The 20,257-nt window shown below is 34.3% G+C and overlaps 1 protein-coding gene across 26 annotated transcripts in view; it reads right to left on the reverse strand.

Annotated features, from left to right (window-relative positions):
- Positions 1-20,257, reverse strand: part of AHI1 (Abelson helper integration site 1) — a 227,087-nt gene that overhangs the window by 148,179 nt on the left and 58,651 nt on the right. For all 26 annotated transcript variants that reach the window (XR_013416991.1, XR_013416992.1, XR_013416990.1 and 23 more), the window contains 7 exons: positions 19,543-19,675; positions 15,042-15,165; positions 9,842-10,071; positions 8,023-8,129; positions 6,369-6,487; positions 4,819-4,949; positions 3,359-3,499 (listed from right to left, as the gene is read on the reverse strand). Coding sequence is in view for 17 of the 26 variants with exons in the window: in XM_078001209.1 (XP_077857335.1) it covers positions 3,359-3,499; positions 4,819-4,949; positions 6,369-6,487; positions 8,023-8,129; positions 9,842-10,071; positions 15,042-15,165; positions 19,543-19,675 (985 nt within the window). In the remaining 9 variants the exon portion in view is untranslated. The remainder of the gene's footprint in view (positions 1-3,358; positions 3,500-4,818; positions 4,950-6,368; positions 6,488-8,022; positions 8,130-9,841; positions 10,072-15,041; positions 15,166-19,542; positions 19,676-20,257) is intronic.

The following is a 20,257-nucleotide window of genomic DNA, read 5'->3' on the forward strand; positions in this document are numbered from 1 at the left end:
GATACTATGACTACGAAGCACTCCAGAGTTAATACTGGTTCAGAGGAGACATTGCCACCTAGTGAAAAATCAGCCTTATTACGTAGAATTATCAAATAATGTTGAGAACTTCCCAAATTAGACTTGACTCCACTGAAAACACTACATGCGTATTTATTATGTGTCAGTATTCTGGGTAGGTACTAGTAGGAAAAAGATGAACAAGCTTCCATCTTTGCTTCTTACAAAGTATAGAAAATACAAGGAAACTACATACTCCACAGAGAAACATAGAAAAAACTGTACTGTAGAAAAAACAAGGTTTGATTATTAGACATTTAGAAACTAATATTTCAAGAAATGTGCTGAAAAGGAAATTTAGTGTAGCAAATGAGAGCATGGACTCCAGGAGCAAACTGCATTGATTTAAAGCCATGGCCCCCATAAAGTGAGGATAACAGCCCCTATGTCACAAGATTATTGCAGAAACTTAAAAACAGTACCAGGAACAAAGAAAATGCTATGGAAGTATTAACCAAAATTATTATTAAATTTAGAACAATATCCTAGAGACCGAGGTGAATAAATATTGATTAATAGCAAAACATTAACTGAAGTCTAGCTTCATGAATTTAATTCAGTAGAAGCCGTTTCTCTGACTAGTGCTCTGTTATTATGGGAATCCTAAAAGTACATTATTTGTGGTACCCTGTGACTAAATTTTGTATTACTGGATGATTAACCCTTTCAACATCAGGCAAATAAAACTGCCTCCTGAAAGTAAAAATCATATTTCTTACCAAAAAAAGCAAAAAGTCAGTAGAATGAAAGACCCGAAAGACCACAACCTGAACATATGTTTACCAGGGAAAGATGCTTGCTAACTCTTCACAGATTTTGCTAGAACTGAAAGATGGATGATACATTTAGTTACCACTGTGGTCTCATTCACAGCTTGTTTAGCTTATAAAAAAAATAAGCTTGCTCCATTTTCCTTGAAAATTATCTGATAATTTTTTAAAACACCACTTAAAAATCTCTGAAGTTTTTTGTGTTTTTTTGAATTTTATACTATTAAAATATTTATGTAAAGCCATATGTAAACTTTATTTTCAAACAAAACATTATGAGCAAAATATTCCTGTATTAAAAAATAAAATAGACAAAACTCTAATAGGTCAGTCATAAACATTACACTTTTCTTATGGATCTATACCATTCACAAGAACTCTGCTAAATCTTAGATGTCTTAAGATTACTTAACTTCTTCCTAAGCTTCCTCTTTTTAAAAATAGCAACAAGTTGGGAGAATGTGTTGAAACATTTCTGAGTTTTAATTTGTTTGTAAAGGTGTGTTTGCATATCAAAAATTGTGTTTGTGATATATTGCACAAATAATTTTAATTTAATGTGCCTATTATTTGAATATTTTAATTTCTAAAATGCTCATGGAAATCCTTCCTCTTGCACATTAAGATAGTGTGGAAATAACATTATGTTTTTAATTTTATGCATTTATACTCTAATAAATTGACCTGGAAAGAAACATACTTTAATAAATAAAAGACTGACCAACAGAGTAAAAGAGAGGAGAAAAAAACTCTTCAACTCCTTTCTACGTAGAGATGCTTATCAGCATATTAAAACAGAAATTCTTACATATAGTCAAGTGTATACTGGTTGGATAAGCATAACAACCCATTTTATCTTTTGTTTCAATACTGTGCTTATCAATTTACCCAGTACTTTCACAGTCATGGTCTCACAGTATCTTCACAAATACCTCTCTTAGGTAGGACAGGTACTAGTACTGTAGTACCTTTTAATAGATACGAAAATGGAGCTTCAGGAAAGACGCTTGTGCAAGGTCACTAGAGGAAGAGAATAGAGCCTAAACCCCGTTTTTTTGGACTCCTAAAATGCTTAGCTCTTTCTACTACTATGCCTCTAGAATGGACTTCCATGCTTATTGCCTAAAAACCAAATTGGCAAACCTAACTATCCTGGGCTAATCTGATGATAAAATCCTCTGTCAGTGACAAAAAATAAATTGCTTGAAGAAAAGATAGAGTGGAACTTTAATGTGTATGTGTAGTGAAAATTTCAAAGGCATAAAAAGCAAATTGGAAATTGAATGAAGACTATTGTAAAATCTCTTAAGAGTCTGAGGAAATAACTGTGCTGCCTATTTCCTGTATAACAGTTCCAAATATAAAGTACTTTGGTATAACTCTTCATTTATGTGAATATTTAGAGTGGGTACAAAGAGAGAACTGTTTCAGGATACATGTTGAAACTAGACACCAGATTTGGACATTGAATGATTTGAGGAATCCATCTGTTTTTTCCTATAATCAGGCAGTGCTTATTTTTGCTAACATCTGCTTGTAACAGTAAATGGTACTGTGTTGGTTGACAATTCTACCATTAGTAATAGTGTTCTATAAATCTGAGTATGTGTTGCAGAAATGATTTCTTCTCTATAAAGTTCTTTAAAATAAGATTAAATCTTGATTTTACAATAAATTATGCTAGAAAACATTTTTTTCCTTGCATAATTCACCCAGGAAGGCATAATATAATCCATACTGTGATCAAGAACTTCAGATTTATAACTTAATTGCCTAACAACTTAGTATTTATCACAACCATTAATCAATTCAATCTATATTAACTTAATACACTTAGCTTTCCATAAGCAAATCAAAGAAACTAACGAAGACTTTTCATTTTTGTACAAGAATATATGAAGAAAACAGAAATGCAATTTTGAGAATGACAGCACTAACAGTATAATATAGAAGAGTGGAATTCTAATTTCAGGACAGAAATTAAAGAAATATATGAAAACCAGCATAAATTCAAAGAATTATTAAAATACCATACTGTCCCTGAAAAATAAGGTATCCAAACTTTTTATTTCCTTATTATTTCTCAGAATGTTAGAATAGTGTAATTGCAGACCTGAAAGACATTAGATTTCTAATTCCAGGTGATGTTTTCACTGACGTGATTTTCCCCCTACTTTTTATGTTAAGAAACTCTCAAAACTACAACTTATTAAAACTATATGCTTTAGTTAAGAACATAGGATAAAAATATTAACTCAATAGTCAACCGAAAACATTAAAGATCTGTATTTCCTAAGTGTTATTTACATCTTAAATTTAGTTAACATATTCCAAATAATTTTTAGGTAAATTCTATTTATTTAAATTGATTTACAAAGAAACTGGTGGCCAGCTTTCTGTGATTCCAACGGAAGGGCACAATTATTAGGTGTACTTTGGTCAGTATTTAAATGGCAGACAGATTCCTGGTTTAGTCTAAATGTAAATGTTACTCTAAAAATTCTTTACTTACCAAGTGGTGGACTTACCGTGGAAATCATAAATATACAGAAGAATTGGCTCATTTTGCCCAAATGCACAGAATGCAACCATATTTTCAAATGGATGATAAGAAATGTCTCGAACAGGTGACTTGAATGGCAAGTCAGAATACATGGCTACTTGTTCTCCTAAATAAAAAGAGAGATTAAAAAATGTTTATCAGAGCGTATCTATATCAGATAAATCTTGTTACAAGATTATTCTGCCATTTATTAGAAAATATAGTAATGTTCATATTATTTATGTGAAAACCTCAAATATTTAAAAATGTTTGAGTAACAATGTAGAAATTATCTTTATTTTACATTTCCTTGACCCTCCTCTTTCTACTTTCTACCTCTTCAATGAGGTTTTCAAGGCACGAAAGAAAGACAAAGGGCACAGAAGGAAGCAGAGAGGTATATGACTCTGAGATTGGAGATTGGACAGAGCTAAGCAAACTCCAAATGACAGAGAACTCTGGGTAGAACTACGGGAGAAATTACAGGACTCTAAAACTAAAGAAACTCTAGTTGGGTGAGTTTTGGTGAAGGATTAACTTTTCCATTTTTTTTTTCCCCCCAGATGCTGTTTGAGCTACCCATTTGCTTGAAAGATACTTATGACTCTGGCCTAAAAGATGTCTAAAGCAGAGATCTGTGGAACGCAGGAAAATCAGTCAGGAATCAAAAAGCAAAGAATCTAGGTTCATTTATTGAAAGTGAGGGAGACAACGCTACTGAATTGATGCTAAAGCACCAAAACACGGTACAGGAAACATTCAAACAAAAGCCTAAGTTAGCTGACTAGTCAAAATGCCTAACAGAATGAATACAAAAATAAACAAGGAAAAAATCAAATACTGTTCATTAAAGAAATTTTAAAGTTAGTTTTATGAAATTCTCTCAATTTCTTATTAAAAACATTCATGTAGCTTTAGATTTTCTTTTGAAAAGCAAAGGTGAGGTACAAATGAGCCTCCCAATGTAATTGTTTATTGGAAAAAAACTGAATTGCAGTAATTCAGGTAACTTGCTATTTAAGTTTCAGATATCAAAACTTTCACAGGTATGTTTCTGTTACTAATGAAAATATATTATAGATGTTTAACAATTTGTCTACCTAATTATATTCCAAATTCAGCTGGTAACATTTTGTACTTTGTGTTAGTCTCCATTAAACGATTTTCTAAGATCAGCAATGTCTCATAGGCCATGAAAGAACAAACCTTGAATTATAATGTGAAATTCTAAATCCATAAAGATATTAAAGCAATAGAGAACAAAATTTAATACAAGTTTAGGCTGTAGTGAAGTTCCTCTGAAGGCTTTCTAATCTTAAAAAACATAATTGAAAACCCGAAAGCAGAATTTCCTTGAAAATTATTCCATAAAAATGGTAGAATTTTCACACTTCTTCAAAGCCCTGTACCTCCCCAAACGATTTTTAAAGTTCAATAAATACTCACCTGTTTCTGGGTTCCAAACATACACTATACCATCCTCACTTCCAGCAAACAGAAAAGTCCCACATGGAGTCAAAGTACTATGAATCTTCTCCCGATAATTTGCTGCTCCTACAAATTTCCTTGCTACTAATCTACAAGCAGAAAAGAAGTTACAAATGTAACTGTCTTAATCATGTAAATGACTGGTGGTATAATATTTTCTCTTAAATACTTAATTTCCATTCAACAAACATTTTTTGAGAATCTGTCATATGGGAGACATTCTATAATATAATGGATGCAGAATAAAGGAGAGCTAGTCCCAAGAGCCCAGGGAGTTTATAATTTAGCAAGAGAGGAGAAACATGTCAATGTAAAATAGAAGGTGGATGTAGAAAGTACTGCAAAAGACAAACAGAAAAGTTCTTTTCTTTTTTTTTTTTTTTTTTTTTTGAGACGAAGTCTTGCTCTGTCGCCCAGGCTGGAGTGCAGTGGCCGGATCTCAGCTCACTGCAAGCTCCGCCTCCCGAGTTCACGCCATTCTCCTGCCTCAGCCTCCTGAGTAGCTGGGACCACAGGCGCCCGCCACCTCGCCCGGCTAGTTTTTTGTATTTTTTTAGTAGAGGCGGGGTTTCACCGTATTAGCCAGGATGGTCTCGATCTCCAGACCTCGTGATCCGCCTGTCTCGGCCTCCCAAAGTGCTGGGATTACAGGCTTGAGCCACCGCGCCCCAAACTTGGACAAGAGAAATTAATTCTAGCTACGGAGAAAGAGAGACTATGGATAGCATTTGAGCTGGTTACTAAAATAATGGATAGAATTTTTATATTCATATAGTCTTCTATCTGATGAATTTTAAAAATAATACAAGGAATATTTGATCTCTGAAAAAAATTAGATAAAACATATTATTAAACCATCTGCTAAATATGGTACATAGTCTTCCATATTTTTGCACTCACGAAAAAATAGTAAACACCATTTCAGCACATACTTTGTGCCAGGCAGGCACTATTACCATCTCTAACACCAAACAAAAATGCACTAGAAGTCCATGCTGATTTTCCCAGAACGCTGCTTCTACCTTTTACAGGAAGAAGATTTCCCTATGTTCACCATTATTTGGAAATAAAGGAAAAAAACAAGGATGTATAAATCACAAGCCCTGCCTTGTTGTTATATCATATTATACTAATGCTGTAACAGTATCATAGTGATAATATCAGTATCAATCAATATCATTGTTGAAGGTAGAAGTTTCTTTTTTTTTAATTGTGAAAATAAAAGCAACTAACTACATTTCAGCCTCAGAACTATTCACATTTTGGGCTGGATAATTGTTTTAGGGAGACTGTCCTATGGGCTGTAGGATGCTTAGCAATATTTTTGATCTCTACTCATTAGATACTAGAAGTAACATAAAAAAAAAAATCTCCACATACTGCCACACATTCCTTGGTGAGTGTGGGGACACTGCCTAGTTGAGAACCACTACCGAATTTTATAAATATAATTTAATTCATTACTTATTCTGTGAGTACTTATCCTGTCAATACTGAAATATACTTACATCCGGAGATCCATAATTCTCAAAGTACTGTCTTTGGTATGAATTAACAAACGTTTTCCATTGGGATGAACCTCCAAATAACTTACTGGAATTCCCTTAAACTCAGTTTCTTTAATTTCCTAAAATGATAAAAAAAAAAATACTACTAATGAAAAGTTAATCTAATGTTAAACGTTTTTGGGGGTACAAAATTAATCTTAAAATATCTTTTCCAATTCTGCAGTATAGGATGCTTTATAATTGTTAGCAAAAGGATTCTGAGTAACTTCAGTTTAGGGTTGAAAATAAAGCTGATGAACTGTATTTTTGTGTTGTTATGCAATGTGTAAATGCACATTTAATTATTATGTGTTTTTGTAGTATGTTCACTTTCCCAAAATTTAGTCAATCCCAAACAAGAAGCACTTCCAACAAACACATCTTGTAACATTAAATTTTTTGTTTAAAATCATGTAAGAAGCTTCCAATTTTTATAAATTCAAAACCACATGTATTATTAATTTTCAAGTTTCTATTCTTATTTATATAAGAATTTCTAACAACAGATGAAATGCTTTTTCAACAGATCTGACAGACTCAATGGATTTAACTAAAATTCATGAAAATTATTTTTCACTTAGCGTGTCTTTTTTCAACTACTGTCATTATTAAGAAAAATGGAAGAAAAAGGTATAATATGTTAGGCAGAAACTGGATCAATTTATATAAAACAAATTCAAGTTTAATGATTCATTTGTGTTTTTAAATAAAAAGTAAAAAATGTACACTAACAAAACTGCTTTACAAGCTGTCTTAAAAACACTCCAGCCCCCAATGAAAGAACTTATTCATTTGTTTCCATTTAGCAAATTTCAAATGAAATAATTATTGATTAAATGACAGACTTTCATAATAATTACATAACTCTGAAAGACACCAGTGTTGACAAAGTACTAAGAACACTGTTTTTAGAGATGCTATTGGACCAAGGAAAAAGGATATAACAGAAAATATAAATTATTACTTATCGATGGTAATATAACATACATCTCATTTTAGCATAAATGTCACCCAATGGATTACTGAATGCCACAGTGCAAATGGGATATAAAAAAGTGAAACTAACATCTGGCCGAAATTTTAAAAATCTTCACTAAGTCATTAGATCATCAATCAACCACCAGGAGGGTGTGCTAATTAATTATAGATAATTGACTAAGAAAAAGTGTTGGCCGGGCGCGGTGGCTCAAGCCTGTAATCCCAGCACTTTGGGAGGCCGAGACGGGCAGATCATGAGGTCAGGAGATCGAGACCATCCTGGCTAACACGGTGAAACCCCGTCTCTACTAAAAAATACAAAAAACTAGCCAGGCGAAGTGGCGGGTGCCTGTAGTCCCAGCTACTCGGGAGGCTGAGGCAGGAGAATGGCGTGAATGGCGTGAACCCGAGAGGAGGAGCTTGCAGTGAGCTGAGATCCGGCCACTGCACTCCAGCCTGGGTGACAGTGCAAGACTCCGTCTCAAAAAAAAAAAAAAAAAAAAAAAAAAAAAAAGGAAAGGTGTTAATTTTTTGAAATGAGAGAACAGAATGTCCTGACATTCTATCTTAAAGTCATGTGACTGGAGTTTTCCAACTTCTTTAATTAAATCTCATAATATAAAATATGATTTTATACCTTATTTATAGTCCAGTGGCGCACTGAATGTTCCAAATCATTAACCTTGACATAGGTATTCCAAACAACAATCACCCCTGTACAGTCTCCTGAATACATATGATGACCTATTTAAAAAACAAGATTACTCACTTATGAATGTCCCAGAGTTAGAAACAAATAATAGGAGACTGGGGGAAACCATACCCCAGTAAAACAGTCAAAGAATTGAAGGGCTATTAAAAGGTATTTCAGTTTAAAAAAGTCAAAAATCAAAATGCAACTCACAAACAAACCCCAATTATCTTTAAATGAATTCTTTACTCTTTTAAATTATTTTTGATGACTTATTTCCCTTTGTCACTTACCTGAATTTAACTACAAAAAGAAATGAGCCTCTCAGTACATGTGTATATGGCTCATATTCCAAAGCCAAATTATTTGAACCATCCTACATGTAACATTATTTCTTACTTTATTAACCTATAAATCTGTTTTGGAGTCCTAGAAAAATACCTATATTCTAATACATAGTGTTAGCATAATACCTGAGACCCAGTAGAAACTCATTAAATGATCAGGAAATGAATAAAATAATAAATAACAGGTATTCCAATTTAACATCAATTCTTTGGAGTCAAGTCATCTTAAAGTTGACAGACCTCAGAAAGTTCAACTTCATACCCACTCAGGAATATCTCAACCACCACCACTAACAGATGGCTGTTCAGCAACTGTGAATTCAGTATTTTACAAAACAGCTATTCAATTGGTGAACTGCTTCCTGTATTAAAATATTCTTTGTAATTCTGAACGAAGAAAATCTACCTTCTACAGCTTTGGCCCACCTCTACCCATTGGAGTAAAATGGACCAATTTCTTTTTTTTTTTTTTTTTTGCACATTTGGGTATCTTACGGCCAAATAGTTGAAGAAAGTCTTTATGTCTCTTTTACAATCTGAACTACTGCTATTATGACAGAGTTAGTTTTCAGATACCTTTCTTTCCTGAATATGTTCTAAATTTATTAACATCCCTACAGCTGAACTGAGTAAATCAGCAGTATTATCCTTTTGATCTGGATCCCATGCCAATTAATTATAGTGACAGCCTACATGCCTAGTCTCTGAAATTATGTAAAAAGTGACTATTTAATAGATATAATAAATTTCTTTATTCTTTCAGATAATAAAATGATTTATGTTTTACAACTTTAAGACATACTACATTATTCTTTTTTTTGAGACAGAGTCTCACTCTGTCACCCAGGCTGGAGTGCAGTAGCGCGATCTCAGCTCACTGCAACCTCTACCTCCCACGTTCAAAGCGATTCTCCTGCCTCAGCCTCCCAAGTAGCTGGGACTACAGGCACCCAGCACCACACCCAGCTAATTTTTTGTATTTTTAGTAGAGATGGTGTTTCACCATGTTAGCCAGGATGGTCTTGATCTCCGGACCTCGTGATCAACCCATCTTGGCCTCCCAAAGTGTTGGGATTACAGGCATGAGCCACAGCGCCCAGCCACTATATTATTCTTACTTTAAATAATTGCAAATTTCCCTTCTATATGTTTGCAAATTTTAAGGTTCTTGAAAGAAAGTAAGAATGATAATCACCAGTCCAAAGAAATATATTTATGCAATTTTAAATGTTTAAGAGTAACTTAAAAATTACAAACAGAACTCCTTCAATGTCAAATCTATCATATGACCTGCAAAACAAGCATACACCTAAATATGCACAATCATCAGTACATAACCCTCTCAAGCCTCGATAACTATTATTCTGGTAAAAAAAATTCTTCACATAGCTGGTCTTCATTCATAGTCTCTGACATACCTTCAGTATCAAAACAAAGTGAGTTGATAAAACTTTTGTGAACGTCAAACTGTCGGACCAACATGGCAGAATCCTCTCTCATCTCAACTTTCCATATCCGTATCATGGAATCATAGCATCCTGTAACTACCAGCTCTCTTACAGCTGGATGGAATTTAGCCGTGTAAACAAAAGAAGGATGAGGTAAAACTTTGAAAGTATTTGTATTGTTTATTTCATTTTTCCATATCCTGGAAAAGGATAAGAAGTTACATATTGCTTCTGAAAAGCAGAAGTTTCTTTTAACAGTTTTTCTAAGAACCAACATAGCCAATGAACCTTAAGTAAGCAACTGACAACAACCAATGATAAACTAAGTTTTAAAACAATGAAAAATATGATGATCTCATATTTGATGACTTGAATTTTCACATTATGACAAAGTTATTTGTTATAGTTATCATCCAGCATATTATATCCACTAATTGTAATCTATACTATAAAATTAATAACTGTTTTTTAAACCTACCTATTTTGCCATTGGTTAAACACACATTGAACAGTTGGTAAAATATTGCATTTAGTACAATATGCATAAAAAATATACAGGGAGAAACTTTAATGATTTCCCATTTACATTGTGTACACCACTTTTACAAAATGTTTATTAATGGGGGTTTAGAGAATAGCATAGTCTATTAACTTTTATATTTGTAATTTCAAAGCCTAGATAGTAAAAATGAAAATCTCAAAGATTTAAAAGAGATACTAAAATTATTATATTTTGAATTCTCAAGTAAAATAAGATTAAAATAACTATGACATTTTGATAGAAAAGACTATCCTACATTAAGCACGTCCTTTTTGTTTAACACTCATTATCCTGTCCTCTAAATAATGGCTAATTAAAAAACATTAAGATTATAATCACTGCGACAGTCTTGACAAATGAGTAAATCCCTAAGGGTTAATCTGTTAGATACTCTGCATCTCTAGCAATGTATAAAACTAGGTGAACTCTACCAATATACAGGTGCTATATAAGTGTGAAGCACTAGTTTTTAAAATATATTTGGTTATCAAAATTAGAACAACATATTAATTTTAAATATGGGATTTGTATTCATCCTTTTAATCACTGCTTGAAAACTAAAGCAAAGTAAGTCTGTTACAAGATTACTGATAAGAGAAAAAAAAAACAGTTTCTATTCAAGAATAATATTCTATGAGTTTCCTCAGCAGCTGCTTACAATATAGGATATGATCTTCAATTACTAAGAATCCAAACTAATAATAGAGGAAGTGAAAGAACATGTTTTCAAGTAAAAATAAAGCACATGAATCAATTGCACAAACATTTTTTACCACAGTATATTTTCAATAAGCATATTTATATGAAATATGATGTCTATTAGAAGAATAAAACCACTAACTTTGGGAAAATATTAAAAAGATAAAAGATAAAAAACTCAGTTGTTTGGCAAGAAATCTTAGTAGCATTATTTAAAATACTATATAACAGGCAGAAATGAAGCAAATACATCTTCAAAACAGCTCAATATAATTAGACATAATATTTTAAAAAAAAAAGTAAAGCTTTTTGTGTAAAAACTGAACTGGAATCAATGATGGCTTCTGTTACCCAGGCCATGGGAGAATCTGACATTCAAAGGAATATATAAATGGGCTTGGGGAAAAAAAATCAGACTAGATAATAGACAACAAAGAAACACAAACTTGTAAAGACTGAATGAACGCACACAAAAATTACTAGATTTGGGAAAGAAAAAACATACCAAAGTTAAGCCGTATGTTTGGGAAAAGGGAATAGTGGGAACATGTTTGGGAGCCATTATACATGGAAAAGTCTTTCTGACTGTATTGGGCGTTGTTGATTTGAGAAAAACAGATTATTCTGGGGATAACTAAATAAGGGTGTTTAGGATAAACCCATATGGCAGAGAGCTAACCAAGTGGGAAATACTTAGGAGACACTGACAATAATATGTGTCAGGGATCCTCAGGAATAAAGAAGGCGAAGACATGGACAGAAATCCATACTTCTGCCACTTGTGAGCATTTGCAATTCTAATTCTCTTTCTTTGGACAACAGCTCATTTATTACAAGTATTCCTTACCTCTCTCAAAAATCTCCTTGCCGTTTTGATGCTAGCCACAATGCTTCTCTTTTCACTCAGTTAATGCTTTCACAATACTATTTTAATGATGTAAACAGTCCTAAATTAATATCAGTTTTAAAGATAAATAAGGAAAAAATGTGTGCTTTAGTATAATATACTACGTATTGTGTGCAGAAACCCAAGATAGCTTCAAGGAATAACAGAAGTTGAGCTGGATTGTAACTAATAACTACAAACCTATGAGAGCTCACAAAAGGCATTTAATTTTTGTTGAACGAATGAGTTAGTCAGCAAGGGTAGGAGAAGGTCATTTAGGTATAGGAAAAGTAGGTAAGTTTCAAAGGGCAGGAAGATGCCAAAGAAGATAAGATGCTAGGGTGTTTCAAAAGATTACATGGGTGAAGCAAAGGGTACAGGGAAGGGCATGAGAGAAGAATGTTGGGTCAATGAGGAACATGCCTGTCCATGCTAAGGAACTGGAAAATTTTTCAAGGGGCAATGGGTAAAGTCTTTTAAAAAATTAAGGCATTATGAAAGATAGTTACGGAAAGATAATTTTAGCACAGCAGAGACAGAGGACTTAGAGACTGAACACTGAGGTCAACAGCAAAATAGGGCTTGAATTAAAGCAAACGCGATAGAGAGGATGTGACAAAATTGTGAGCCTTTTAGGAGGGAGAATTGGCAGACTTTAATGCTAGTTAGATGTGAAAGAAGTGATGGGAAAGAAAGAAGAGATGAACACTACTCTGAGTTTTCAGCTTGGGAGATGGTGGATAAGGATGCCATTAAAATATATGTAAGAGAATTAAAGGAGGAAAACAAAATTTAAAGAGATCAGTAAGTTTGGTTTTGGATTTGAGGTGGCAATGGGCCATTTAAATGGAAACGTGTAATAGGAAGTCAAATTCATAAAAAAAGGTGTGCGCTAGAAGTCATTAGCATATCAGTGAGAGTCAAAGCCGGGGAAGGTAAGAGAAACTAGGATAAGCATATAAAACCAAGAGATGATCAAGTAAAGGATCCTGGGGATAAAACATATAGACAATTGGCAGAAGAAAATGAAACAGAGAAAGAATGGATTAGAACTGGCCAGAGTAATAAAAAGAGAAGAGAAGAGGTTGTCAATGAAAACCATGAATTCAAAATATTTCAAGACTGGTCAATAATCAATTACTACAGTGAAGGCAAGCATAGCAGGAGTTAAACTGGCCAAATGGATTTAAAAATAGCAAGAAACTGCCAACCTCTTGAAGAAAGAAGTTTATGTAGCATGGTTGGAAAGAAAGCCAGAATAACTGGGCTGAAGTAAAGACAGTATGTGTAGAATGCTTCTGATGGTGTAGAAAGAGAAAAATAATGGGCTAGTCTAGAAGGCAGGAAGAATTAAAAATGATGTTTTTAAGATAAGGCCATTTGAGCATATTTCTTTTTTTTTTTTTTTTTTTTGAGACAGAGTCTCAATCTGTTGCCCAGGCTGGAGTGCAATGGCGCAATCTCGGCTCACTGCAACCTCCACCTCCCGGTTCAAGTAATTCTCTTGCCTCAGCCTCCCAAGTAGCTGGGACTACAGATGTGCAACACCACACCCGGCTTATTTTTGTATTTTTAGTAGAGACAGGGTTTCGCCATGTTGGCCAGGCTGATCTTGAACTCCTGACCTCCACTGATCTGCCCACCTTGGCTTCCCAAAGTGCTGGGATTACAGGCATGAGCCACTGCACCCAGCCCATTTGAGCCTATTTCTAAGATGAGAGGACACAATCAATAGAGGGAAAGATGTTCATCAGACTAGTAGATGTAATACAAATTTTCAGGGACTGAGATTGAAAGTACAGGTCAAATAGCCTTTAAAAAGTCAGTCTCATGCCTCTTTGTTAAGAGATGGACAGAGATTAAAAATGGACATATCTATGGATATTAGGAGGGAAATCAGAGGGAAATAGATGAAGTTCATGTCTGACTAAATTTCATCTAAACTGAAGATAGTCATCTAATGAAATGGGAAGACTGTGATTTACTGTAGAGAATGTTCATGGTAAGTTTGGATCTGCTGCCAGAGGAATGAGAAAAGGAAGCTGAGTAAAGTAAAAGGATTCCTCAGCAGAGATGACAGCTTAGGTGATGTTAAAATCCAAAGTCACCCCTCAGCAAAGTTAAATATTTTTCTCTAGTATGGCCTGGCATTAGACAGAATGGCTATGCTAAAAGAACAGATCAGATAGGTTCTTGAGGATATTGTCAAAAGGGAGTAATAGAATGTTCCCAGCATGACCAAGAAGGAAGTCAATTGTTACTCATTCTCGTCTTTTTCATTTAAATAAAAACTAACCAATAATGATAACATCTTGATTAGACATTTGATACAGAAAAGGAGGTTGGCAAGATCAGTAGAAGTGGTCGAAACACTGAAAGTAAAACGAACTGTTAAGAGAGAAGGCAGAAGTAAATGACAATGAATTCAGCATGGATCTCAACAGCTTACATGTCAGTTACAAGGTAGAGCAAGCAACTAAAAAAAGTATAAATGAAACTTTAAAAGTTCGCTTTTAAAATGTTTTTGTGATATTTATCAAATTGAAAAGGGATAAATTATTTTTAAGATTGACATTCTGAAAAATGCAAATGTTTAACCAATCTATAAAAATCTTAAAATGTAATGTACATATTTATTTCCTCTACTGTGATGTACTGAGCACCACTGGATTCTAGCCTCTGCATATCCAGCCAACAGTGAAGACAGTATCCCTGCCACCAAGAGCTTATGCTCTAGGAAAAATCTCAGGTGTTTAATAACCCCTAACCTCATCTTGAAGCATTAATTAGTTTACATAATGATCATTTAAAGATGGTGTGGACTAGAAATATTATATACTACATAAATAAAAGACGTTTAAGAAAAATGTCTTTAAAAAGTGTTACTGTAATTTACGGAATCAGTCTGCATGATGCATATTTATGACAGTCCCTTCATAGGTAAAATATGACTGGAGCATAAGAGTAGTTACATCACTTTATATTCTCTTTGCTTTTCTTGATGGCAAATAGTATGCACATAAGTACTTCTCAAGGATACTAACCTGGCAGTGCCATCAGATGATGAAGTAAGGATGTAGCGATCATCTTTTGACCAGGAAAGATCATAAATGATATTCAGGTGGCCACACAATTCTCTCATGAAACGTCCAGAAGGAATTTCATATACTAATGAAAATATTTAGAAATTAGTAGGTTTCCAGACAGAAATCCTTAATCCAATAATATACAAATACATAATTTAATATTATTTAGACATAAGCAGTCTATAACAAAATTATAACCAAAGATACGTGCAGCATAACGAAAATTTCAAAATTTACTTAAGAACAGTTTTTCATTTGCTTTACGTAAAAATTCACATGCAAAATTATGAGTTATAATTTTGCTACAATTGTCAATTTTTTCATCTCTTTAAAGAAATCCCCTAAGAATCTTTAATAATAAATTTATCAGTTGAATAATAATATTTACATTGCAATTCACTTAAAATATTCTATAATTTGGGCTTTCATTATTATTTTTACCTGAAAATCAACTAAATGCCAACCAAAAATTTAATTATTTGAAGTAATGAGAAATTTAAATTGTGCTATTGTCAAAAGTAAATTTTAATACTAAAATGAACAGGGATAGTAATCAGGGATAGTATGGGAATTAACAACGACTCAATCAGACACAAAAAGCACTGTGGTACTTTACTATATGTTTAAACATACAATGAAATCTAAGATAATAATACAGAAAAACAAAGTTTCCAAGTCTCTGCTTCCATCTAGTGGTAAAAATCAATTGCCCTTTAAAATACTTAGCAGTTCAGAAATAACAGCAGTCCTCACTTATGTGCAGTTTCACTTTCTGTGATTTCAGTTACCAGCAGTCGACCATGGTCTGAAAATATTAAATGGAAAATTCCAGAAACAAATAATTCCTAAGTTTTAAAATGCACATCATTCTGAGTAGTGCTATGAAATCTCGTGCCATCTAGCTCCATCTGTCCAGGATGTGAATTATCCTGTGTCCAATGTATCCATGCTACAGATGCTAACGGTCTATCAGAAACTTAGTAGCTGTCTCAGTTATCAGACTGGTTGTCACCCAGTGCTTTTGTTCAAGTAACCCTTATTTTACTTAATGGCCCCAAAGTGCAAGAGTAATAATGTTAGCAATTGGCATATGCCAAAGGGAAACCATAAAGTACTTCCTTTGAGTGAAAAGGTGAAAGTTCTTGATTTAAAAAGGAAAGAAAAAAAGTGTATGTTGAAGTTGCTAGGATCTACAGTAAAAATCTATCTGTGAAATTGTGAAGAACAAAAAAGAGGTTTGTGCTAGTTTTGCTGTCACACCTCAAATGACGAAAGTAATGGCCTTTAGTGCATGGTAACTACTTTGTTAAGATGGAAAAGATATAAATCTGTGGGTGGAAAGCATGAGCAGACGTGTTTCTACTGATGGCAGTCGGATTCAGCACTACTTGAGGTTTCAGGCTTCCACTGAGGGTCTTGGAACATATTCCCTACGGAAAAAGAGGGACTACTTGCGGAATAGCAAAATAAGAGTCTTAAAAAAATCTCCTCCCCATAGAAGCAGCATAAAACACTGGCAAAAACTGGCAAAAATCAACATTTTCAGAACTCTGAAAATTAAGTAAAGCTTACAAAGATTGGAAGAGTATTTAAGAAAAATGGCTGAATTTGGTAAGAACATTGAGCTTTATTATGGTGTTTTAACTTGCCATGTTCTCATTCCTGTCTCAAACTTTAAAGGAGCCTTAAAAACCAATAAAAATCAGGAGATTAACAGCCACTGGGTGGGGCAGAACAGGTCTGATGCTCCCTAAAAGCCCCATCCCCAAAGACTTCTTACTATTTGGCAGTCTGGCCCTCCAGGAAAGATCCACTCTCAGGGCCTGCCTTTATTTGACCTGGCTCACAGCATGCTCTGGGAGAACAGCCCTAACCTTAAGGTGCATGTCACAACCACCCATGGCATCATTTAATATCACAGCTGCCTAAGGCATTGATACTAAGTGAGGCTAAGAAGATGCTCACCAAAGAACTTAAAATAAAAACAAAAAACAAAACAAAACAAAACAAAAAACTGGGAATGAGATGTCCATAGGGGACACTGATAAGCTCCAAAATATTCCTGGGTATCTAGAAGGATTCCCATGCATGTATGTGAAGGCAATATGCACAACCAAGAAAGACCTAAGAGTCTTCACCTCTTACTCGGGCTGACCTGAAGTGGCTTAGCACAAACAGAAAGTAAAGCTAAGGCAGAGCTGTGGATTGCCTATTGAAGCATTGAAGGTATACCCCAACACACACAGAGTCCCTTGGCAAAGACCAGCAGACCCATCCACTCAGGTATTTAAAAATCGCTGTCTGACCACTAACTTAACCGAGCACAGACATCAACGGCAACACATGACAGAGAGTAAAGACTACAGAATTAGTCCAAAATCACAAAGCTAACTGCAAAAATAAATCCTGGGTGGGTGTGAGGGGAGAAACGGGGGGATCTGATTTCCAGAGCTGCCACATTGTATTATTAAAACATCCAGTTTTCAACACAAAATTATGAGAAATGGAAAAAACAGGAAAGAGTGGCCCACACACAGGGGAAAAAAGTAGTCTACATAGAAACTGAGGAAGCCCAGACCCTGGGCTTTCTCAACAAAGACTTTTAATCTACTGTTATAAATATATTCAAAGATCTAAAGAAAACCAGGTCTAAAGAATTAAAGTGTGAAAAGGATTTCTCACCAAAAAACAGAGTATCAATAAAGAGACAGATATGATTTTAAAAAAAAAGACTACCTAGAAATTTTACAGTTGAAAAGTACAATAACTGAAATAAATAATTCACTAGAGGGGCTCAACAGTAGATCTAAACTGAAAGAATTACTAAATTTGACAATAGGTCAACTGAGATTATCCCATCTGAAAAAAGCAGAAAAAGAATGAAGAAAAACAGAAAAGTTTCAGAGACTTGTGGGACACCACCAAGAGTACCAACACAGGCATAATGGGACTCCCAGAAGAAGAAAGAGAAAAGGGCCAAACAGAACATTTCAAGAAAGAACGACTGAACACTTCTCAAATTCGTGAAAAACACTGATCTGCACATACAGCAAGTTAAAGGAATTTCAAGTAGACACATCATAATCAAATAGTCAAAAACCAAAGACAAAGATTCCTCTTCCTCCTCTATTTTTGATATTTAAGCAGTATCTCAATCTACATAGCATCTTAAGCAGGTTTATTTAAGCATAAATAAGATATTTATCACAGAAGCTCTTAAAACATAAAATCAGAATAAAATAATTCTTTCACTATGCAAAAGAAATAAATTACTATTAATAACTTAGGAGCATTTCCTAAGAACCTTTTTACCCTCTACATATGGGCTTTTGATGAATTTTAAAAATGGCATAGTGGTAATCAAATGACACAAGTGATTTTTTATTTTTAAAATTTATTACTATTTCATGGGGAGCAATATCTACTTAATAAATGCCCACCAAGTCCATTATGAGTCCCTGATGAAAAAAAGGGAATCAACCAAGTAATAGCAAACTGTGCTAAGCTGAGAAAAGTTCAGTAAGATCTAGTGTTTAGGGCAGATGCCCACAAGGAGCTGGCTACTTCTGCAGAGGAGAGCTGGTTTTACTGTTGAGGCAGAAGTAAACAAGAGTATTTAATGCTTCTAAGTCTATATGTTAATGCTCACTTTAAAAAGTCTCTAAAGCTACAGAAATAATTGCTTGGCCTCTCTGCTGACTTCCCTACCATAATGAGAAGTTTTCTTCTAGGTACTCTTGAGTCAATTATTTGTATTCCACTAAACAGCAAATTTGGGGGCTTTTGTAACTCACATCATCACTGCTACCAACTAACCACACTGGACTCATGTTCCCCATGAGATGTATTAATCCTTGTTTCCAAATTTCTTTTTTTTTTTTTTTTTTGAGATGGAGTCTCGCTGTGTCTCCCAGGCTGGAGTGCAGTGGCGTGATCTCGGCTCACTGCAAGCTCCGCCTCCCGGGTTCACGCCATTCTCCCGCCTCAGCCTCCCAAGTAGCTGAGACTACAGGCGCCCGCCACCACGCCCGGCTAGTTTTTTTTTTTTGTATTTTTAGTAGAGACGGGGTTTCACCATGTTAGCCAGGATAGTCTCAATCTCCTGACCTCGTGATCCACCCGCCTCGGCCTCCCAAAGTGCTGGGATTACAGGCTTGAGCCACCGCGCCCGGCCCCAAATTTCTATATTTAAAATGCAAAATGTTTACAAAAATCCTCCTGCATGTTTTAAAAATAAATTTACCATCTTTCATTTGATCATTCTCATTCTACTTCTGAACAGTTATTGTATAGAAAAGCGTAAAATTATAAAAGAACTTTCTTTACTTGAAGAAATCTGTTCTCTTTAATTGAGTAGTACAGAGGATTACTCAAGTTAAGATTTCCACAGATTTAAAAAACTAAAGAACGTCCTCCATGCAGACTACAATCAGATTAAACAGGTAGGATTATTACTCACAAATAATTGGATATCCATCCCGGCTGGCACAAGCTGCTGCTAATATTCTTCCATTGTGGGAGAAATCAAGACAAAAACATCCTCGCTCTCCTGCATTTAGTGAGAAGAGGTGTTTGTTTGGGATACGGCAAGCCTAAAAAAACATACATTTAAAAAATAATAAATTAGAAAACATTAAAATGCAAAGGCTAGTTTTTAATTTCAATTACTGTAGTTTTTTTAAAGTCCTTTTATGACGCAGAGAAAGGAAAAAACAAGTATACAGAACGCTGAAAAACCATAGTAAATTACTTTGCAAAAAGAGAATGAGTGCCTATGAAATTTTTAAAGTGGATTTGTTCTTCATGTTTAACTAGTACTTAATTCACCTAAATATGAATAGAAAAATTTCAATATCTGATACTCGAAAGCCGTCGCTGCCACATTGCTTCTATATAGCTACTAAAAGAACGTATGTCACAGCCTTATTCTTATTAGTGACAGCACTAATAAGTCACTTTTGTCAAAGTCACAAGCTTTTTTCAAGACCACAAGTACCTATGGGGCCTAGCTTAAGCCAGAACGTATGAATGCCCATTCTCTCTTTGCGCATCTTAAAATAATCACCCTTTGTGGCTGCCTTCCAAAATGTATTTTCAAAGTAATCAATCAGCCCTTATTGGTCTCTCATTCATTAGTACAATTTCTTCAAAATTTTAATGTTTTCACTCTCTTC

The sequence above is a fragment of the Macaca mulatta genome, chromosome 4, assembly GCF_049350105.2.
Source record: "Macaca mulatta isolate MMU2019108-1 chromosome 4, T2T-MMU8v2.0, whole genome shotgun sequence".
Lineage (NCBI taxonomy): Eukaryota > Metazoa > Chordata > Mammalia > Primates > Cercopithecidae > Macaca > Macaca mulatta.